Source organism: Olea europaea, unplaced genomic scaffold, assembly GCF_002742605.1.
Source record: "Olea europaea var. sylvestris unplaced genomic scaffold, O_europaea_v1 scaffold490, whole genome shotgun sequence".
In the NCBI taxonomy this organism is placed as follows: domain Eukaryota; kingdom Viridiplantae; phylum Streptophyta; class Magnoliopsida; order Lamiales; family Oleaceae; genus Olea; species Olea europaea.
Window position 1 is genome coordinate 195,471 of NW_019263214.1, and position 24,207 is coordinate 219,677.

Here is a 24,207-nt window from a genome sequence, read left to right on the forward strand (position 1 = left end):
CTTCTTTTCAGAAGAATTCGTCCTGATTCTTCAACTTTAAAAGCGGCGAAAAGCTTTAGTTCACCCTACACAGTTAGAAATAAAGCGTTTTAAAAAATTTACTTGGCCTAGAAACCTTTGCAATTATTTTTTATTGTTAGGTGATTTGGCCTCTAAAATGACCTTCGCTTTATTTTTATCAAGTTCAATCCCCCTTTTGTGTACTAAGAAACCAAGGAAGTTTCTTGCATTAACACCAAATGCACATTTCAAGGGTTTCAATTTTAGTTTATATTGCTTCATTCGCTCAAATGAATATCTCAATTGTTCAAAATGGTCCTCTTCTTTAATGGATTTGACCACTATATCATCTACATACACTTCAACAAACTTGCCTATCATATCATGAAAAATCAAGTTCATCGCCCTTTGATAAGTTGCTCCTGCATTTTTCAGACCGAAAGACATAACTACCCATTCAAAACATCCTAGAGACCCACGACATTTAAAGGCAGTTTTGTGTATATCTTCCTCAACTATATAAATATGATTGTATCTTGAATACCCATCCATGAAAGAATACATTACGTGTCCGGCAATCGAGTCTACTAAAGAATCTACCGTGGGCATTGGATATTCATCTTTGGGTGTGGCTATATTTAAATTTCTAAAGTCTATGCACACCCTTAATTTACCATTCTTTTTTAGTACTGGCACGATATTGGACAACCATTCGACATATCTGGCTGTTATAATAAAGCGTGCTTTTAATAATCGCTCTATTTCTTTCTTAATCTCAGGGAGTACATTAGGAGCAAAACGTCTAGGAGGTTGTTAATGAGGTTTAAAATTTGGCTTGGTTGGTAATCTATGTTCCACCAAACCTCTATCTAAACCAGGCATGTGTTCATATTCCCAAGCAAAACAATCCTTATATTTCTTTAATAAAGTGATTAATTTATCACTAACCTCTTGATCGAGCATCTGGCTGACGAATATTAGGCGATCTTCTCCTTCATTGCCAATATTCACTTTAATCAGAGGGTCCTGTGCTTGAGCGTATCCAGGCTTGGTGATCCTCACTACTTCATCGTCCAATTCGCTTATAGGCATTTCTTCTTCTAAACAATCCACCTTGTTGACTTTTCGGCCAATATTTTGTTCCAACTCAAACACTGCCAATTTGTCTCTCAATACTTCCAAGGCTGCTTCTTCTTTTGTCTTGTCCTTACATTCTTTATTGAAAGCCATTAATTTGACTTTTAAGGCCTGAACATCGGTCATTTGCCTTTGTTGCTTACAACTCATTTAAAACTCCTTGATTACTCTTTTGCCAATTACTGGCTCTTCTAGGGCCACTATATTTGGCCTCATTTGACTAAACATTTAAGTGAGTGCATCTACCGAAAACGGCTCTTCACTCTATGCAACAATTTGAGTTTCTTCTCCATCTTGGACTACTCTGACAGGTCCATAATTTCCTTCGTACATGAACCTTTCCACTGAGTTTGCTTCTGCGACAAAAGGCCTATGATCGGCTTGCACAACTTCTGCTTCACCCTTATCATTCCAAAAAATCAGGCATTGATGGAGCGATGAGGGTATACAACGACTTCCGTATATCCAATCTCTTCCTAATAACACATTGTAACTAGTAGGACCATCTATTACAAAGAAGACTGTGGTCCTAGTAGTTGTCCCTATAGTTATATCTAATGAGATAACCCTTTTAGCTAAAGTTGCTCCTCCATTGAAACTTGTAAGGATGACTTCCGTTGGAATCATATCACTTTCTGTCTTTGCAAATTTCCTCATCATCTTAGATGAAATAGTATTTATAGCTGCTCTATTATCAACAAGTACTTTTGCCATAGGTATGCCGTTAACTAAAGCTTTAACGTACAATGGCCTCAAGTGTTTAGTTAACTTCATGGCTGGTCTCTTAAAAATAACTTTCAGCAGCATCTATTTCCACTTCCTGTTTGTCCTCTGTCAAGTTATCATTTTGTGATAAGTCAACGTGTAGTATGTCACACTGAGTTTCTGTTTCCTGAATTTTCTTTTTACTATTTTCTAATGCTTCTTCTTCGGTTGCCCAACCTGTGGGAGGAGGCATTATCCTTGGAGGTGATCCATATTTTTCAGAGTAAGGAACTTTCTTTTTCATTTTGGGCGTCCCGTACAGTACGTAATAATCGAAAGAACGCCTAGACGGTTCTCCTAACAAGTCCACTCCAGAACCCCCTCTCGATGTAGTTGCTTCAACAGAGTATTGTGCGATACCCCTCTCTTTCTTCTTTCTGCTCCAGATCAATTGTCTCTTCGATGTTCGTCATACCATCATCCTCTTCATCATCGTAGGCCCCTCTAGAAGTTTGACCTTCTTCACATTCCAGCACACATGCTTCTTCTTCATTATCCTCCCTTTCTTCTTCTTCTTTCTTTTTGTTCTTGAAGTCGTTGGCTAGTAAGTAATTATTAGCCATGATAGGAGGTAACGTACCGAACTAAATAGTAAGGAGCTGATCTGGATCTTCTCCATCTCTTCTGTCTCGCTCAAACTTCGATCTCCCAGAAGAAGTTTCTGGTAATTCTTCCATTGATTCACCTGTACCAGTCTCTTCACTGTCTTTGCGAATATTTTGATTGGCTACCTCGAGTAGTTTAGGCACTTTAGGACGTGGCATTTCCTGTTGTTGCCTTATCATTCGTACATAGTTCCATTGAAAACGCCTTTGTTGGGTTCTAGTCATCTCGTTGAAGGGTATCACTCTTCCTGCGTTATACTGGAACGAATGCCATACATTTGGTTTGCAAGGTTGTGGCCTGAATGTTCTCCCATTATTTACTAGCCTGAACTGCCTCTCAAAAGATGGTCCCCTATAGAATGATGTACCTCACCCTCTACCAGGCTGAACGTTTGGGAAAAAACTAGGGAGATGGTGATGCTGCCATATCCCTGATTTCTCTGTATTTGCACTCACTTCTCTTTTGCATCTTGCACATAGGACGTCTTCATCCTTTTTGGGCTCTTTCCCTTTGATACGTTCAAAGACACTAGGATGTGGCCCAGGGTCCTCTTCCCCGTCATCTATAACCAACTTGAATTTTGGTAACTTGTTTTTGAAACCAGTCGTCACCATGTTCACCCAAGTGGTTGTGGAAAAGGGTTTTCATCCACTGCCATTTTCTTCTTGTCTTCGAACGTAACTCGTCCTGATTCAATGGCATCCTGTAACACATGGTGAAAAACCAAATAGTTGTTAGTCAAATGTGACCATGCCTTATGCCACTTACAATATTTTTTACCCTTAACATGTTCAGGGCTTGGCAATTTATGTTTATCGCTCAGCTTTATCTGTTTATCCTTATATAGTTTATCAAATATAAGTCAGCTTTGGTTACATTGAATGAGAACGTTCTAGCCTTTTTGTTTTCATCTTTTATAGGCTTATCCTTGCCCGACGGCTTAGGTTTAGCCATTATAGGACAAGTATACGTATATCCTTTAATCAATTCGGCCAAACACATTTCGGCTTGATCGTAATATTCGTCATTAATGGTATGAACATCAAAATTTGGGTCTCTATAATAAGTCCCCTTACTAGAATTTTTCATTTGCTCTTTTTCTCTTATTAATCGTTCATACCTAATCACGTTTGCGCTCAATTGAAAAAGATCAGGAAATTCCTTGTCTTGAAATTTCTTTTTCAAATCAAAGCTTCAATCTTGAGTGATCTTGACAAACTCCTTTTCGAGCAAAGGTACACAACATTTACTTCTTGCTGTCTTGAATCTTTGAAGGAAACCTTCTGTCCATTTGTTTGGCATTTGACGCAGACTCGCCAAATCGGCCAAAGTAACTTCAAACCCAGTCTTATAAAACTGAGCCTGAAACAATTTCTCCAATTGTTGCCATGTTTGAACAGAGTTCGCTGGAAAATTGATAAACCAGGAGAAAGCTACTCTTGTTAATGAACTAGGGAACAACCTCATTTTATGGTAGTCTGTTACTTTACCACTTTGCAGTGTGAATCGCCCTATGTGTTCTAGAGTAGATACCTCTCCTAAACCGGTAAATAGTGAGAATTCTGGCACTTTATACCCTCTAAGCTATAGATATGCTTGGTCTACCCAATCAGGATATGGCTTTGTGTAAATTGGCCTAATGACAAGACGTACTCCAAAAGCCATCTGATCCCGTACTGTTTCCATAATTTCATTCCTCAACATGACGTTGGGGTCATATGGAATTCCTACAGGTTGGTTGATCGGTTGATTTGCTTGAGGCCTGATGTTTGGTCCTTGGTTGGCAACAAAGTTGCCTTAATTTGGGCCATTATTACAATGACCCTGAATATTTATTCCATCATTAACACGTGGGGCATTCTGTCCATTATTTAGGACATTGTCTCTTACATTTAGGTTACCCCCCAAGTTAGTTGTACCATTATCACTATTCGGATTTGGCATTACACCATCCCTTGGTTTGAAGTAAAGGGACCAAAAGGTGGTTCTATCCCTTGATTTGGACTCAGGACAGGGGGATTATGTCCCACAATTGTCCTATCTTGAAAGTGATTTGCAAGAGGCACAACTGGCTGACAAATTCGACCTACTAACTTATTTTTTAGTTCATTCAAAGTATTCAGTTGTTTGGCCATGTTGTCATAATGTGCATTCCCATTATGGGTAAATCTTTCCATATTATGAATATTTCGTAGATTTACCTGTTCAACGACATCCTATGTGAGTTCTCCAAGTAATACACGCATGGTTCGAGGACTCAACTCTGTCATTAGTTCGTAACGACTGTTACTACTCTGACTCTGTCCCTCTGTCGTGGAGAGCTATGCTGCTCCTCATATCGCTCGATCACAGACTGGACTCCTCCCTCACTTGCTGCTTCCTTATCAGATTTGTGAGGTATATTGTTTTACCTTTTATATCTTCAACACCAAACACCATTATCCCACCGGGCGTGCCAAATTGTTTCGCGCGGGTAGTCGCTAACAATTAAAAAGGGATCAGACGATTGTGTAAGGAACAAACCTCTTGAAACGAAGTTTCAAAAAGGGGTGTTTTATTCGCGATGATTTACAATTGGAACTAAACAGAATACCTCCAAGGAGCGCAAGCACACGAGTACTGAAAGAAATGTTTAAGTTTAAATTAAGATATTGAAATTACATATTCTCTGTTTGAGAGTGTTTGATTCGGGGTCCTTCTCTTTATGTCTTCTCTTCCTTTTATATTCCCTTGATGATTTCTTCGTGACAAACCGTTTGGAAACTGTTTGATTGCTTTATAACTACTCACTTTCTTTATAGTGGTTAACTTGTCGTGGAACTGCTGTTTCTAACTGTTGCTACTACTCTTTGTCGTTCAACCGCCTTCAACTGGGTTCCTTGAATCGTGGAATGTGATAAGGTTACTCAATAACTGCTTTAATAATTGCATTTTTGGATAACCATAACATTTTATGTTTGCTAAGATCCTGGACGATTCGAAGGTATGGGTGAGAACAGGGTTATCGCTCTGGGCGACTGTAAGGCACTCCATTCGCTCAAATTTCGGGCGTCTTGCAAGCTTGGGCGATGATATTACTATGTTTGTGGGCTTTCACTGCATTCATTAATAATCCTATCTGGGTCTTTATCCTAAATTTCCCAATTAGGCTTTATTCTTTGGGCTATTTGATTTGGGATTCCTCAATTAGGCTTCATTCCTTGGGCTATTCGATTTGGGCTGCACTTTTAGTGTATCAACAAAAACAAAATAAATACCTATATCAATTAAACAGCTTCTTAATGAGAAAATCCATAACTGATCCAGTTTCTGGCTTTCTGAGATATTGACATAAAATAAGCTGTTCTATTATTTTACTCCAACAATTCCTAATTATATATAATTTGTATTGGTATTATTCAACTATTAAATATTCAAATTAGATTCTGGAATCCGTACAAATTGGACTATGTTGATAGAAAAAAAGCTTTAGAAAAAAAAGCTAAAGCGCATCTGTGAGAAATAATAATCTTTTTCTTATTCATGGCCTTTGAATGAAAGGCAAAAGAATGTATAGATTACGCAAATGGAATAGACAGTCAATAATGGCCTACTATGTTATAGATAGAGCCAATTTGCATTGACCCGGTGATAGAACTTAAACCACTTGTTATGAATGTTAAAGGAAAGAAATATGGATAAAATGAAAATAATGAATCACACAGAAACACAATATTTACGTAGAAATCCAAATTCGGAAATACCACGCACAGAGAGGCGAAATATTTACTGTAATCAATAGCAATGAAATACAAAAGGAGGTCCACATGACAAATTAAAATTTTCCCAATAAGAAAAAGAAACATATTTGTCATGTGGACCTATATAATATGGAGAAACCAATTGAAATGAAACAGCTTCATGATGGGCTCTAAAGAAATTCTAGACACGGATAAAAGTCTCATGTTCAAATATATTCACACCAAATAGGCCGGCTGTTGTATTATATTGAAATCTCAACAAGTAGATATACAGCGTAGAAGCTGTACAAATGTGACGATTAAAGCTCCAACTAGTCAGCCCATTAAAAATATTTTCTTATTCAAAGCAGACGTGGGAAAATAGAAATGGAATAAACTGATTATAAACCGAAAATGTATCGTCAAATGGCGTGCTAATATATTAAATTTTAAGGCGCAGTTTGACTATAATATTCAAATGTTTTCTACTACACCACCGCTATATATACCATGTTCAGCTGCTGTTTCCTGCACAGCTCTTCACTTCTTCTCTATTGTAATTCACTTAACTTTTCAACTATTCAAGGTAAATATGGGTATCTCCAACTATTTCCATGAACTCAAAACTAATGTTTCTCACAAGAGGCTGTTCAAGGCTTTGATCACCGATAACCACGATGTTTTGCCGAAAGTCTCCCCTTCCATCAAGAGCATTGAGACAATTGAAGGAGATGGTGGTGCTGGAAGTGTCAAAAAGACAAACTTTTCTGAATCTGAAGGTTAGTCCAAATATTAAAATCGCGAAAAAAGAATGAGAACGTAATATTTTGTATATATGCAGTACTATTGTGTCAAAGGTCCTTCTTCTTTTTCTTTTTTTCTTTTCTCCTTTTTTTAAAATTTTTAAATTTTTTATTATTTTTATTATTTTTACGACACCAGACAAAATAAAACATGTCCGAAGTTTTGTTCATTTTACATACTCTCATGAGCATTTGCGTTACATAACAGGGTCTCACTTCAAGCACATGAAGACCAAGGTCGACTCCTTGGACAAAGAAAACTACGTGGCCAAGTTCACTTTGGTTGAGGGAGATGCACTTGGTGACGAGCTTGAAAAGGTATGTTACGATATGAAATTCGAGGACTCAAAGGATGGAGGATGTGTCCTCAAGATCACCAGTGAGTATCATTCAAAGGGTGATATTGTACCTAAAGAAGAGGATATTAAAGCAGCCCAGGAACATACTATGGGACTCTACAAGTCTTGTGCAGATTACCTGATTGCCAATCCTCATGTTTGTGTCTAAATAATTTCTAGTTATATTTCCGATTTTCAGTATTTCCTTAATAAAGAACTTTGTTCTACTCTTCCATTGAAGTTTGTTCTTATCCAACTGTTATCAAAATTTATGGTACAACATTAAGATGAAATTTTAGCAAGGTTCAGGTCTTTGCCTTAATAAAGCGAATTTGTTTGTTTATTTCCATCCACGTCTATTTATTCCTATTTCATGTCGAATTTTCAACGAATAGTACCGAATTTCATCAAATTACATGTGAGCTTGCTATTTATATCTGTTTCTTTGCACGTAAATTTCAGTTGCAAAGAAATTTTATCTAGATATGGAGTAATTAAAACTTCCATTTGATTGTAAAGGTGAAAAAGGCAAATCAATTTGATATAAGTTGGAAAAGAAAAACCACCAAAACCATAGGAATGCATTTTCAATGGAATTGGCCAAAAACATGTTTTTAAGTGTTTGTAACCTGGAATTCGAACTCCATTTTCACTTTCGTATCAAACAGGCAAAATAGAAAACAAATTCCTCGAATATGACATTTTATATTGAATTGAAGTCAATCAAACGGAGCCTAGGACCCTCTTAATAATTACCTGATCCAAGAAATGAACGAGGACAAAAAAAGCTGTGGAATAGTTATATCTAACTTTTGTACATTGGATTTTTTGCATAATTAATTGAAGTTACTTTTAGGGCCTGTTTGATTGCAAAGATGGAATTTGGATGAAGAGAAAATGAATTTTAGGGAGTGAAATTGTCTAGAAAGTATTTTACTGAAAATTGTCAATTATTATGTTTGATTGGTATAATTTTTTATGTTGAAAATGTTGAAATAAAAGTATTTTTTGGTATTTGTCTGGCTTTATTTTACATGAAAATTGTCATTTAAATTAATAGAATTTACTGGTATAGGGGATAAAATTTGTTTCCATTGCCAAAAAAAAAAAGACAAGAAAATCATCCATCTTTTAGCGTTCGTTTGACTTTGTTTTACATGAAAATTGTCAATTAAAGGAATATATATATATATATATATTTTACACAATTAGGGATAGAATTTGTTTCCATTGTCAAAAAAATAAAAAAAGAAAAGCAACCAAAAAAACCAATTCCCAACTAACCCAAAGGAATACAAATTCCTCATTTTCGTGGAAAATAGGATCACGAACCAGAAAACTAGAAAATGAATTGCCAGGAATATATTACCTATCAAAAATGACAAAAAGTGAAAATGACATTTTCAATTCCAACTTCCATGAATAATATGGCGTATCAAACGGAGCCTTACTGTTTTGCCTAAAGTCTCCCCATCCATCAAGAGCATTGAGACAATTGAAGGAGATGGTGGTGCTGGGAGTGTCAAATAGACAAACTTCTTTGAATCTGATGGTTAGTCCAAATATTAAAATCGCGAAAGAAGAATGAGAACATAATATTTTGTATATATGTAGTACTATTGTGTCAAACGTCATCAAATATACCATACTAAATAAGTCATAAATTTGTAGTTGTCACCAAAAAAAAAAAAAAGAAGAACTAGACCAAATAAAACATGTCCGAAGTTTTGTTCATTTTACATACTCTCATGAGCATCTGCGTTATATAATAGGATCTTACTTCAAACACATGAAGACCACGGTCAACTTTCTGGACAAAGAAAATTACGTGGGCAAGTTCACTTTGGTTGAGGGAGACACGCTTGAAAAGGTATGTTACGAGATGAAATTTGAGGACTCAAAGGATGGAGGATGTGTCCTCAAGATCACCAGTGAGTATCATTCCAAGGGTGATGTTATCCCTAAAGAAGAGGATATTAAAGCAGCCCAGGAACATACTATGGGACTCTACAAGTCTTGTGCAGATTATCTGATCGCCAATCCTCATGTTAGTGTCTAAATAATTTCTAGTTATGTTTCCGATTTTCTGTATTCCCTTGATAAAGAACTTTGTTCTACTCTTCCATTGAATGTTGTTCTTATCCAACTATCATCAAAATTTACGGTACAACATTAAGATGAAATTTTAGCAAAGTTCAGGTCTTTGCTTTAATAAAACGAATTTGTTTGTTTGTTTCCATCCGCGTCTATTTATTCCTCTTTCATATCTAATTTTCGATGAATAGTACCAAATTTCATCAAATTACATGTAAGCTCGCTATTTATATCTGTTTCATTGCAAATAAAAATCGGTCGCAAATAAATTTTATTTAGATTTTCACTACTTAAAACTAAGATCCCTTTAATTATTACCTGATCCAAGAAATGAATATGGATAGAAAAAGCTATGGAATAGTTACACATAACTTTTGTTCGTTGGATTTTTTTGCATAATTAATTGAAGTTACTTTTATTACTAACACGTCATTATATTTGAGAAATAGTTAAACATATAATGCTTTTTATTTTTATTTTTACGATTAGACTAATAAGGATATTGATGTTAAGTCAGACATAATTTAAAATCAAAAGTAAATCCTTGAGTTGTATATTCTACAAAAAAATAAAAATACACACACACACACACTACGTTTGAGCCAAATTTTGCCAATTTTTCATTTTAGTCCCCGAACTCTCTTCCAATGTGCAATTTGGTCCTTTTTCATTTCTTTTCAATCCTTAGCCTTTCTTTTTTATCCAACTGACTCTTAGCACTCTCCAATCGTCGATATAATATCTGAATCAACTTTTAAGAGTTTTCAATTTAGACCTCAAACTTTAAAATTTTTCCCTTTTTTTTTTTTTTTTTTCCATTTTTCACTCATTTCGTCCAACTCCATCATTTTGTTTCAAATTTCTCCTAACAAACGAAATATATTCAAATTTTTGTGATAAATAATATTAAATAATAGAATCCGAAAATCCAAGTTTAAGTGATTTGTTAATTACAAGGAGTTGTGATTGTGAGATACAAATTACATATAATTGGATCTTGAATAAACCGTGGTCGTAAGTAATAACGAGATACGGATATCGTTAATACAGTTAGACCATCACATTTGGCATTTCTTACTTGTGAAGTAAGTAGCTGATCTCACGAGCTAAAGTGTGGTGACACTTAAATGAACACGTGGATGTTTGTTATAGAACAAAATATTGGAGACCCACTGAGAGATTCCACATAGATAACTATCTGAGTGTCAGTGGTTAATCTCTAACGTTCAGTAGTGAAATTGGTTCTATAACTTGAGGTCATCATAGTGCCTTATATGAGGACGGTCATACTTTGACGGTGTTGGATGTTGCTCTGCCAAGGGCTGCTAATACGACATCGTTCGGGTATGTCAAGAACCATATGAAGGTTGTGAATGACCAATAGATGATTCATCACTTTTAGATGGTAAGAGATTGTGATCTGCATTTCGTTCAATTAAGTCAATAACAAAATCCTTGGCCAAGGTATACATATAAGTCGAAAAGAAATTTTCAACTCATATTGACTTAATAGTAGAATGAAAGATATGATCGATAATCGAGATTGACACACTTCCATATCTCGTAGTTGATCGGATCATATTGACGAAGGGATTATAATTTCATGGTAAACGAACAGTTTTGGTTTTGTCATACCACGTGACATTTCCCGTCACATGTGTTGCCCTGATACATTGTTAGATGTCAGTATGGGACGGCGAGTGTGAATTTGTGATAAATTAAATGGGTGTTTAATTTATCAGTTTTGATTAGATCAAAATAATATTTCACGTCATTAGGTGTCGTGGTCGGGAACCTAATGGGTCGCACACAAAAGAGAATTGGAAGATTGCAAATTGCCAATTGATTAATTTAACAATCGTTGGATACATTAATTAATTGAATTTGTTATTTATATTCCCGAATTAATTAGTTCACGGATCGGGTTTAATTAAATGGATTAATTAAACATTGGACAGGACCGGGCCAAGCCCGTTTGGGTTTATATAAATACATGGCTAGAGTTTGAGATCTATAAGGTTTTCATTATTCTTGCTGGCACAAGAGGAAAAATCCTACCAGTTGCAGTCTATTCTCTGCGTGGATTTCATTGGAGGCTGAACAATTGGACAGTTGTGGAAGGCAGATTCAAACTGCTCGAAAGGAATAACGCGAAGGAGTTTGCAAAATCAAGAAAGTGTATATTTCTTATCACAATTCTTATCTAAATATAAAGTTGAATCTCGAATTGGAATTGAAATTTGTTTAAATCTGGTGTGCATGTTTAAGTAAATTCTCAACAGTGGTATCAGAGCCAACTTTGTATTTGTTAAGAATTGATCTATATATTGATTAAATTAAAAGTTAATTTAATCATGTTAATCCATGAATCTAGCAATTGTAGTTTTAGTTTTATTTTTCTTTCCAGAATCTGATTTTGAAAGAACACAAAAAAAAGTTTTTTTTTCTTGGATCGAGGCAGCGGGACAGTGGCGGCTGCGCGCACGCCACAGCCACGCGTAGCGTGCGCTGCTGCGTACTGCAGGCGCATCAAGCGGCGGCTAGGCTGCTGCTGTGGTGGGCTGGGGGGTAACTGTCGACAGTTCCCCTACCGGCTGTTGGGCAGGGCGGCGCCGGGTAACAAAAAAAAAATTTAAGGTTTTGGCGGAGACGGGGGCCTCTGTTGCAAATAATGCAATTAGGGGCCCCTGATTGCAATTACAAAAATGGGGTCAGTTTGCAAAATTTAAAAGGGGGACCTGTTCTACAATTTTTAATTTGGAAGGGTCCGGTGTTAATTTCCAAATTGGGTTAAATTTGTAAATTGTCAAAAATGATTTTGAATTGATTTTAAAATGATGTTTTAATTGGGTTTGACCCATACCATAATTTTGATCCAAAATTAAAATTTATTTAAAATTTGACTACTTTTATATTTTTGTTAAAATTAGGTTTTAACTTAAATATTTAATTTTGACCCTTAATTGAATTTTATTTTATTTGGAAATTTTGTCCTAAATTAAAATATTAATTCAATTTTATTAAAGTTGGACTCTAATATTATATTAATTAAAATTTGATTTCAATTAATACCACTTCCCAATGCAAATTAAAATTTAGAGTATGACTCTAATTTAATAATTAATTAAAATTCGATTTTGATTAAATTACTTCGCCGAATAGTTATGGAATTAGAGTTGGACTCTAATTCGGGATTTAGTTAAAATTTGATTTTAATTAAATTGGCTCGCCAATTAAGTTAATTAATTAATATGATTAATTAATTATTTAATTATCTCGATCCAAAATTTTGAATTTGTTTTGATGACTATAATTGCTAGATTTATGAGACTTTATATATAATATTAGATATTATACATAAGAAATATTTATGTGATGAATGTTTATGGATGATTATGGACTCGACCATGTGGATGTGTTGAATGATTGATTTACTTCTTTTTGTTTTATCGGCCTGGGAGTCCGTTGTTATTATTGTTGTTATAGGCCTGCGAGCTCTTTATTATATTGGACCTGGGAGTCCGTTGTTATTGTTATTATTATGGGCATGCGAGTCCGTTTTCTTTTAGGCTTGCGTGTCAATTAGTATAGGATACATGTTGCAGTTTGACTAATTGGAGGCACAAGAAGAGGTGGACACCATGAAGATGGTGCTTTCTGTTGATCCAATGTTGTATCCCTTAGGAATTGACCAACTAGTTTTCCTTTTAGTTCGGGAAAACTAAATAGAACAAGTCCATAATCATCCATGCTATTACTTATATATATATATTTATTCGCATATTAGATATGTGTGTGTGTGTGTGTGTATACACACACACACACACACACACACACACACATATAATAACTTGATGAGACTATTGCACGTTAAATTCCTCGTTAAAAATATTAAGTTAGTATTATTTGCCTTTTATCATTATAGTGTAAAACGAGAATCTTAAATTGACTTTAGCTTGTTCAGTATACTCAAGGCTGGTCTATTAGGGATATGTTTGACACTATGAAATATTTGATATTTCTGAATGATGGGTTTGATTTAACTAAAATTTATCTTTTGTTGAGTACACTCAAGGAGATAAGTTTTAGAGGCATGTTAAGCTAACATATAACATGTGTGAAGACAAAAGAGTTGTCAGCTTAATGATCTGGAAGTTATATGGAGATACAATTGATAATAATATCTACCCAAATGTTTTATTAGGATTTGTTGAGTACACTCAAGATCTTGATACAATGAATGGGATCCCAGCCCACTGAGAATCAAATGTGGATTCAAATAATTTATGTATGAGGGTCATGAATTTATTTTAAATAGTGGGAGCACGTTTAATTAAAGTCCATATTGAATTTATGCATATGCATTATAATACATATTAATTCTATGTTTTTCGTCATTTACAGTTTTTGAATCATGAGTAATCATATAAATTTGAGAGGCATACTGGATGCCAACAAACTGACTGGACCAAATTTTCTCGATTAGCACCACAATTTGAGAATCATTCTCAAGCATGAGAAAATTAGATATGTCCTTGAGTAGCCCTTTCCAGTGGTGCCTACTAAAAATTCCATTCAGGAAGAGGTGGCTGCTTACAACAAACATAGTGACGACAATAATACTACAGCATGTGTGATGCTTGCAGCTATGTCACCTGAGTTGCAGAAACAGCATGAGGGTATGGATGCTTACACTATGATTTTTCATCTCAAGAAATTGTATAATGAACAATCTCGTGTGGAGAGGTATGAGACCTTTAAACAACTATACCGGTGCAAAATGGTAGAGGGATCTTCAGTCAGTGCTCATATGCTGAAAATGATTGGTTTCATTGAAAAACTGGGTTCACTAGGTTTTATCATGGATCATGAACTAAGTATTCACTTGGTTTTGCAATCTCTGCCAGATAGTTATTCACAGTTCATTATGAAATTTAATATGAATAAGATCGAATGCATACTCTCTGAGTTGCTTAATATGCTTAAAACTGTGGAGCCCAATGTCAAGGCTAGCACTAGACATGTCTTAGCTATTCATTCATCCAAGGACACTAAGAGGAAAATCAAAGGAAGTTTTAAAAAAACATCCAAAAAGGTTAAGGGCAATAACAAAGCAGGCAAGGACAATACCAAATCTGATGACCCATGCTATCACTGTGGAGTGAAAGGTCATTGGAAGAGGAACTGCAAGGCTTACCTTGCTAGTTTGAAGGGAAAGAAGTCTTCTGAAATTTCTACTTCAGGTATTTTTGTTATCGAGGTTAATATGTCTACTGCATTAGCTTCTTGGGTATTAGATACCGGATGTGGATCTCATATTTGTATAAATATGCAGGGACTAAAGAGAAGTAGACCACTGCAGAAAAGAGAAGTTGACCTGCGCGTGGAAAATGTAGCAAGAGTTACTGCATTAGCTGTAGGGACATACTTCTTACCACTGCCTTCGGGCTTAGTATTAGCATTAGAAAATTGCTATTTTGTTCCCACCATTACTAAAAACATTATTTCTATTTCGTGTTTGGACATGAATAGTTTTTCAATTGATGTTAAGAACAATCGTTGTTCATTTTATAAAGATGAGATCTTTTATGTTGTGGTGTGTTGCAAAATGGAATTTATATTCTTAATACTGAGTCGTCTATTATGAATATAGAAAATAAAAGGTATAAAAGTGATAATCTAAATAATACATATCTCTGACATTGCAGATTGGGTCATATTAACGACAAACGCATTTCTAAGTTACATAAAGATGGATACTTGGGGTCAACTAATTTTGAATCATTTGACAAATGCGAGTCGTGCCTGTTAGGCAAAATGACCAAGTTTCCTTTTACTGGAAAAGGAGAAAGAACCACAGAATTGCTGGGACTAATACATACTGATGTATGTGGACCCATGTCAATAACTGCCAGAGGTGTTTTCTCTTACTTCATTACATTCACTGATAATCATTCTAGATATGTTTATGTGTGTATGATGAAATTCAAGCATGAAGCACTTGAAAAGTTCAAGAAATTCAAACTTGAAGTATAGAAACAGACTAGTAAAAATATTCTCATGCTGAGATCAGATCGAGGTAGAGAATATTTAAAGTGAGAATTTTTAGATTATCTTAAAGAGAATGGGATTCTCTCGTAGTGGACTCTGCCATATACACCGCAACATAATGGTGTATCTGAACGGAGGAATCGCACTTTGTTAGACATGGTGCGATCTATAATGAGCCATGCAAACATCCCAAAATCATTTTGGGGTCATACACTAATTGCTGTGTGCTACACATTTAATCGTATCCCATCTAAACCAGTCCACAAAACTCCATACGAGCTATGGAGAGGAAAAAGACCAAACTTATCTCATATGAAAGTTTGGAGCTGTGACGCTTATGTAAAGCAAAATGAATCAGATAAGCTTGAGGCTAAATCTGACAAATGCGTATTTGTGGGATATCCAAAAGAGATAATTGGATATCAGTTTTATAATCCCGTTGAGAAAAAGGTGTTCATCTCAAGGCATGCCATATTCCTAGAGAAAGAGTTTATTCTAGTAGAGGGTAGCGGGAGCAAACTAGAACTTGAAGAAGTTCAAGAATTCATAGATACTGTTGACCAATTAGATGAACCTGAGTCTGATCCTACACCTGTTGACGAACAGACTCTTGATCAGGATGTAGAGAACTCTGAGGACACTCCAGCTCAGCGTAAATCAAGTAGGATCATTCGATCTCCCAGAAGGTACGGATTCACCATTACTAATAAAGTATTATTATTCGAGGATGATGAACTTACAAATTACGCAGAAGCGAAGTCAAGTGTTGACTCGAAGAGATGGCAAGAAGCCATGGAATCCGAAATTAACTCAATGTATGAGAACAATATTTGGGCCTTGGTTGACCTTCCAGGTGGGATAAAATCGATAGGTTGTAAATGGGTTTACAAGAAAAAGGTCGATGTAGATGGAAACGTCCATACATACAAAGCAACGCTAGTAGCGAAGGGTTACACACAAAGACAAGGTGTTGACTTTGATGAAACTTTTTCGTCTGTAGCCATGCTAAAGTCCATTCGGATTTTGCTTGCAATAGCTACATACCATGATTATGAGATATGACAAATGGATATCAAAACTGCTTTCCTTAATGGAAACTTACAAGAGGAGGTGTACATGACACAGCCTGAAAGTTTTGAATCCAAAGGAGCCAACAAAGTATGTAAGCTAAATCAATCCATTTATGGATTAAAGCAAGTCTCAGGAGTTGGAATCTTCGTTTTGATGAAACAATCAAAAGATTTGATTTTATCAAAAATGAAGATGAACCGTGTGTTTACAAGAAGACAAGTGGGAGCGCGGTCGTATTCCTAATATTATATGTCGATGACATATTATTAATGGGAAACGACATCTCAATGCTTCAATCGGTAAAATTATGGTTGTCAAAGAATTTCTCCATGAAAGATATGGAAGAAGCAGCGTATATCTTGGGAATCAAGATCTATAGAGATAGATCTAAAAGATTACTAGGCTTATCCCAATCTTCGTACATAGATAAAATCTTGAGAAGATTTAATATGGAAGAGTCTAAAAGAGGTTTATGTCCCATGTCGCATGGGATTTACCTCTCAAAAGATATGTGTCTTAAAACACATGATGAAAGGAGTCACATGGATAAGATTCCTTATGCTTCGGCGATAGGATCTATCATGTATGCGATGCTATGTACGAGACCAGATGTTTCATATGCTCTAAGTGTTACGAGCAAGTTTCAAGGAAACCCTGGTGAGAAACACTGGATAGCAGTTAAGAACATTCTTAAGTATTTGAGAAGGACTAAAGATGTGTTCTTGATCTATGGAGGAAATGAACTAAAAATTCATGGGTATACTGATGCCAGCTTTCAAACTGACAAAGATGATAGCAAGTCTCAATTAGGATATATGTTTACTCTCAACAATGGAGCGGTTACTTGGAAAAGTTCCAAACAGGAGACAACCTCTAATTCAACAACAGAAGCCGAGTACATTGCTGCTTCTGAAGCAACGAAGGGAACTGTCTAGATTAAGAAGTTCATTAATCAACTTGGAGTCGTTCCTAGTATTGTTGATCCCATACCTTTGTATAGTGATAACAATGGAGCCATCGCACAAGCAAAGGAACCGAGGTCTCATCAACGATCCAAACATGTGCTAAGGCGATATCATCTCATCAAGGAGATTATACAAACAAATGACATAACGATAGAGCGAGTTCCGACAGAAGACGATATTGTAGATCCACTGACAAAGCCATTGTCACAACAAAAACATGATCATTATGTGGACGCTTATGGTATTAGATACATGAATGATTGGATCTAGTGCAAGTGAGAGTTTGTAAGTGTTATGCCCTAGATCTAATCTATGTAGGTTGTAAACACTTTTAATATGTTTAATGCATTTAATTTTGGCGAGATCTATTATTTATTTAAATTAATTTTGTGATAAATAATAGAATCCGAAGATCCAAGTTTAAGTGATTTGTTAATCACAAAGAGTTGTGATTGTGAGATACAAATTACATATAATTGGATTTTGAATAAACCGTGGTCGTAAGTAATAACGAGATACGGATATCGTTAATACAGTTAGACCATCACGTGTGGCATTTCTTACTTGTGAAGTAAGTAGCTGATCTCACGAGTTAAAGTGTGGTGACAATTAAATGAACACGTGGATGTTTTGTCATAGAACAAAACATTGGAGACCCGCTGAGAGATTCCACATGGATAACTATCTGAGTGCCAGTGGTTAATCTCTAACGTTCGATAGTGGAATTGGTCCTATAACTTGAGGTCATCATAGTGCTTTGTATGAGGGCAGTCATACTTTGACGGTGTTGAATGTTGCTCTGCCAATGGCCGCTAATACGACATCGTTCGGGTATGTCAAGAACCATATGAAGGTTGTGAATGACCAATAGAGGATTCGTCACTCTTAGATAGTAAGAGATTATGATCTGCATTTCGTTCAATTAAGTCAATAACGAAATCCTTGGCCAAGGTATACATATAAGTCGAAAATGAGTTTTCGACTCATATTGACTTAATAGTAGAATGAAAGATATGATCGATAATCGAGATTGACACACTTCCATATCTCGTAGTTGATCGGATCATATTGACGAAGGGATTATAATTTCATGGTAAACGAACAGTTTTGGTTTTGTCATACCACGTGACATTTCCCATTACATGTGTTGCCCTGATACATTGTTAGATGTTAATCTGGGACGGCGAGTGTGAATTTGTGATAAATTAAAAGGGTGTTTAATTTATCAATTTTGATTAAATCAAAATAATATTTCACGTCGTTAGGCATCGTGGTCGGGAACCTAATGGATTGCACACAAAGGAGAATTGGAAGATTGTAAATTGCCAATTGATTAATTTAACAATCGTTGGATAAATTAATTAATTGAATTTGTTATTTATATTCTCGAATTAATTAATTGGATTAATTAATTCACGGACCGGTTTAATTAAATGGATTAATTAAACATTGGACCGGATCGGATCGAGCCCGTTTGGGTTTATATAAATACATGACTAGGGTTTGAGGTCCATAAGGTTTTCATTATTCTTGCTGGCACAAGAGGAAAAACCCTACCAGTTGCAGTCTATTCTCTGTGTGGATTTCATTGGAGGCTGAACAATTGGACAGTTGTGGGAGGCAGATTCAAGCTGTTGGAAAGGAATAACGCGAAGGAGTTTGCAAAATCAAGAACAGGTATATTTCTTATCACAGTTCTTATCTAAATACAAAGTTGAATCCTGAATGGGAATTGAAATTTGTTTAATTCCGCTGTGCATGTTTAAATAAATTCCCAACAATTTTTATATACATTTAATTAAGTAAATAAAAAATATACTTAAAATGTATGTATATAAAACACAAATATGCGGTGTAACAAAAGATTTGTGTGGTGGCAATATATTCATCCATAGTTAAAACAATCAAGGAAGAGGTTCGAATAGGTTTTCATCAATTTCAAATTTTATGCCGAAGGATATTCATTTCAAATTAATTTAAACCTTAATTCGGACTTAGGAGTGATTTCAAACCAGAAGTATTGCATAGAATTTGATTGGATAAGCATGCTGATTGTTCTTAATTGATTTTAAGAGAATTTTAAAAAGTTAATGTTATTTGACCAGTTAGTCAAGCCGAATAAAACATTCGTTAAACCTAAACTAATTAAGATTAGAAACGACGAATTTAACATGGTAAACTCAGTCTTACAGACTAGAAATAAAAATCACAGCATCTCTTTGAAAATTGATTAGGAGAAACTCAGAAGAAACAAGAATAAATATTCGAGTTATATTAATCATAATATATATGTTTGGCTGAGATCAAAAAGTTTACTTGTAAGTATGTATTTTTGTTAAAATTATTTTCGCTTAATTTGGTTATACTTGCAAATATGTAATTTCAATGTCTGGATAATGAAATAAAACGTTATTTCAAGGAGAGCATATTTTTATTTAAAAATATGTTAAAGAAAAGTTTAGAGATAAAAGTAAACTTAACTTCATAATGAGAAAATTCAGAACTGATCCAGTTTCTGGCATTCAGAGATATTGACATCAAATAAGCTATTGTATTATTTGACTCCAATAGTTCCTAATATTATATTATTTGTAATGGTATTATTCAAGTATTAAATATTCAATTTGGATTCTGGGAACCCTACAAATTGGACTATGTTGATAGAAAAAAGCTAAGATGCATCCTGAGAAATAATAATTTTTTTCTTATTCATGGCCTTTGAATGAAAGGCAATAGAATGCATAGATTTTGCAAATGGAATGGATAGTCAATAATGGCGTACTATGTTATAGATAACGCCAATATGCAATAACATGATGATAGAACTTAAACCACTTGTTATGAATATTAAAGACAAGAAATATGGGCCCCAGGGCACATTTTCAAGTGGTAAAAGGGGAGAGTGGAGAAATCCAATTTTGCTTGAGGTTGTTGCGTCAAGGGTTCGAATCCTGAAATATGGATTTGGCTCTTGGGTAAGTGCAAGTGTACAAGCAGCCTTTCACCCTTTACCCTTGGAGGCATAACCTGCGATTTACCTCCCTCACGATACTCCAGGACAGGGGTGGTGGGGGACCCTTAAAGTTAGGGTTTAACCTTTTAAAGACAAGAAATATGGACAACATAAAAATAATGAATCACATAAGATTTATGCACAAACCCAAATTCGGGAATACCACGAGCAGAGAGATGAAAAATTTACTATAATCAATAGCAATGAAATACAAAAGGAGGTCCATGTGACAAATTAAAATTTTCTCAAATAAACATAAAAAAAAAAAATGAAACAGCTTCATGATGGGCTCTAAAGAAATTCTAGACATGGCTAAAAGTTCTCATGTTCAAATATATTCACATCAATTAGGCCGGCTGTGGGGTATTGTATTTAAATCTAAACTAGTAGATATAAATGTAGAAGCTGTACAATTTTGATGATTAAAGCTCCAACGAGACAGTCCACTAAAAATATTTTCTTATTCATAGCAGACTTGGGAAAATAGCAAAAGAATAAATTGATTATAAACAGAAAATGTATCGTCAATAATGGCGTGCTAAAATATTAAATTTTAAACTGTAGTTTAGCTATAATATTAAAATGATGTTATCCACAACACCACCGCTATATGTACCATGTTCAGCTTCTGTATTCTGCACAGCTCTACACTTCTTTTCTGTTGTAATTCACTCCAAGTTTTCAACGAGTCTTCATAGGTTATACTATTCAAGGTAAATATGGGTATCTCCAACTATTTCCATGAACTCAAAACTAATGTTTCTCCCAAGAGGCTGTTCAAGGCTTTGATCACCGATAACCACGATGTTTTGCCGAAAGTCTCCCCATCCATCAAGAGCATTGAGACAATTGAAGGAGATGGTGGTGCTGGAAGTGTCAAAAAGACAAACTTTTCTGAATCTGAAGGTTAGTCCAAATATTAAAATCGCGAAAAAAGAATGAGAACGTAATATTTTGTACATATGCAGTACTATTGATTATAGCAATAGAATAAATTGATTTCCAGATTTATTAGAAAGAACTGTACTCAACAAAATTGAACAGAGCACGTACCTTTGTGATTTTGGAAGTTTAGAACATGCAGCAAAATGATTAGAACGTTGGATACAAAGTAATGAAGATGTCAGGCTCTTCAGACCATATTATTATTATTTTGAAACCTCAGACCACATTATTATACTATCAAATGCTCGATTAGGAATGAAAAAAATTTGCACCCTGCGCTGCCTGCATAGTCCTGCAGTAGAAAATTCGCGCCCCAAATGGTAAACGGGACAAAAAATAGGAAACATGGTCCCCATCCCAAAAACTTTTTATGAAATTGTTTCAACCATCGCATTTCAATTTATAATGTTACAAAGTCTCCTTGCTTTCTCATTCTCCTTTTAATATCCGAAATATAGAATAAAATAGGCACAAAATATAAGAGTCTATATTCGACTAAAAAATTTCAGTTTCTGCAAAGGGATGTGAAATTTAATACTGACATAGTAACAACTTCTAAAAAAAAGGAAAATATTGAAATAATTCTACTCAAAAGCCCATTGGTTCTCTCTTCGGATCTCCTCTTCTTCTTCCGGAGTGAAGTCATTTATTATGTTGAATAACTTGCGGATCTCCTCTGGCGTTTTTCCCTTAATCATGTCTGCAACAGTTTGGCAAGTAAGATCCAGAAGACTCTTGATATTCAGATAGTTTGCAGCCTGAAAAATCAGATGGTGAAAAGGATTAGTTAATGCCATGAGAAGCAGTAATTCGGATTTGGTGTAATAGAATTCAACGATAGTACATAACACGCAATTCATAACCAAATCTATGCAATTCTGTAAAATTATCACAAACAGCAATATCAATAGCCACAGTTATAATAGGCTTAACTATTGATATGATGAAACCAATTTCAATTTAACAAAACCCTAACGCACAATTCATAACAGAATCCATTTATAAACCCTAAAAGACCACTTATAAAAACATCTACACATAATTCTGCGAAATTAGTACAAAACAGCACTAGCAATGGCAACAACAACAATGATAAAAGCAATTCTCGACATGATCAAACCAATTTCAGCCTAGTAAAGCCCTGACGCACAATTCACAACGGAATCCACCATAATCCTACAAACGCAGAATCAACAAGGGAAAAATCAAAGAGTATACCATAATAAGGTCGAAGAGTATGGCCTGATCGACTTTGACAAATTCGGAGTCGAAAGCCTTGAGGTCGTTCTCTGCGACCACGTCGTTGGCATTGGCGGCAGCGGCTTCAGCATGCTTCTTACAGTATACAATGATCATGGACAGGATCTTTCCGGTAACATTGGGAACTGGGATGGCGCTATCGGCGCAGTCGTCCTCGATCATATGTCTGATGGTCAGAGACTCCAGCGCCACCAACTCCTCCACCTCGAAAACCTCGCCGTCAGAGCTTTTCAGCGTAATCTTCTTACCCTCGTTCGACATCGTTTCGCTTTGAGTTGTTGACGTGTTTGGTAAGGCTTATTAGACGCAAAACGAAAGCGATAAACAGAGATGAGTTGAGATTTGCAGGGTGCGGCGCAATATTTATAGAGAGAGAGGAGAATATGGAAAAAGGAAAATATTGAAAGCAACGGCTGGGATTTATCGTGGAAAGTTGGAAACAATTTGGAAATTTTGGATGCGGCGGTTTGGATCCATAGTCAGTGACTATAATTAATTATTCGTTACTCTAAAAAATTATTTTTACTTGAAAATAAAAAAAAAAAAAAAAAAAATAGAGACAGAGAACATAGGCATAAAACTACTTTTTTTTTTCACACTCGACCAGATAAAACATGTCCGAAGTTTTGTTCGTTATTCATAATCTCATAAGCATCTACGTTATATGCCAGAGGGTTACTTCAAACACATGAAGACCAGAGTTGACTTTCTAGACAAAGAAAACTACGTGGGCAAGTTCACTTTGGTTGAGGGAGACGCACTTGGTCACGAGCTTGAAAAGGTATGTTATGAGATGAAATTTGAGGACACAAAAGGATGGAGGATGTGTTCTCAAGATCTCCAGTGAGTATCATTCCAAGGGTGATGTTATACTTAAAGAAGAGGATATTAAAGCAACCTTGGAACATACCATGGGACTCTACAAGTCTTGTGCGGATTACCTGATTGCCAATCCTCATATTTGTGTCTAAATAATTTCCAATTATGTTTCTTATTTTCTATATTTCCTTAATAAAGAACTTTGTTCTACTCTTCCATTGAAGTTTGTTCTTATCCAACTGTCATCAAAATTTACGGTACAACATTAAGATGCAATTTTAGCAAAGTTCCAGTCTTTGCCTTAATAAAACAGATTTGTTTGTTTATTTTCATCCCCGTCTATTTATTCCTCTTTCGTGTCGAATTTTCAATGAATATGACCTAGCTATTTATATCGTTTCATTGCACATAAATTTCAGTTGCAAAGAAATTTTATCTAGATATGGACTACTTAAAACTAAGATCCTTTAATTACTTATTCAAGAAATGAGGCTTTGTTTGATTCCCATTTTTTTTTAAAATACATTTTTCTCTCTTCTTTTCAATCACATATTATTCATTAAAATGATATTACACGTAAATAAAAAAAAATTTCTTATTTTTCAACCACACATTTTACAT

At 35.2% G+C, this 24,207-nt stretch overlaps 3 protein-coding genes across 3 annotated transcripts; 2 read left to right on the forward strand and 1 right to left on the reverse strand.

Moving 5' to 3' along the window:
* The first annotated feature begins 6,649 nt into the window (after positions 1-6,649).
* Positions 6,650-7,711, forward strand: LOC111388408 (pathogenesis-related protein STH-2-like). The gene is made up of 2 exons (XM_023013098.1): positions 6,650-7,006; positions 7,239-7,711. Exons 1-2 carry the CDS (start codon positions 6,706-6,708, stop codon positions 7,535-7,537), a joined length of 600 nt encoding a protein of 199 aa, XP_022868866.1. The 5' UTR covers positions 6,650-6,705; the 3' UTR covers positions 7,538-7,711.
* A 14,172-nt stretch (positions 7,712-21,883) lies between these two features.
* Positions 21,884-23,261, reverse strand: LOC111388409 (SKP1-like protein 1A). Its single transcript, XM_023013100.1, has 2 exons — positions 22,726-23,261; positions 21,884-22,265 (listed from the first exon to the last, which is right to left on the reverse strand). The coding sequence occupies exons 1-2, from the start codon at positions 23,026-23,028 to the stop codon at positions 22,092-22,094; spliced, it is 477 nt and encodes a 158-aa protein (XP_022868868.1). The 5' UTR covers positions 23,029-23,261; the 3' UTR covers positions 21,884-22,091.
* Positions 23,262-23,431: 170 nt separating this feature from the next.
* Positions 23,432-23,738, forward strand: LOC111388405 (major allergen Pru ar 1-like). Its single transcript, XM_023013096.1, has 2 exons — positions 23,432-23,548; positions 23,628-23,738. Exons 1-2 carry the CDS (start codon positions 23,432-23,434, stop codon positions 23,736-23,738), a joined length of 228 nt encoding a protein of 75 aa, XP_022868864.1.
* Positions 23,739-24,207: the final 469 nt, after the last annotated feature.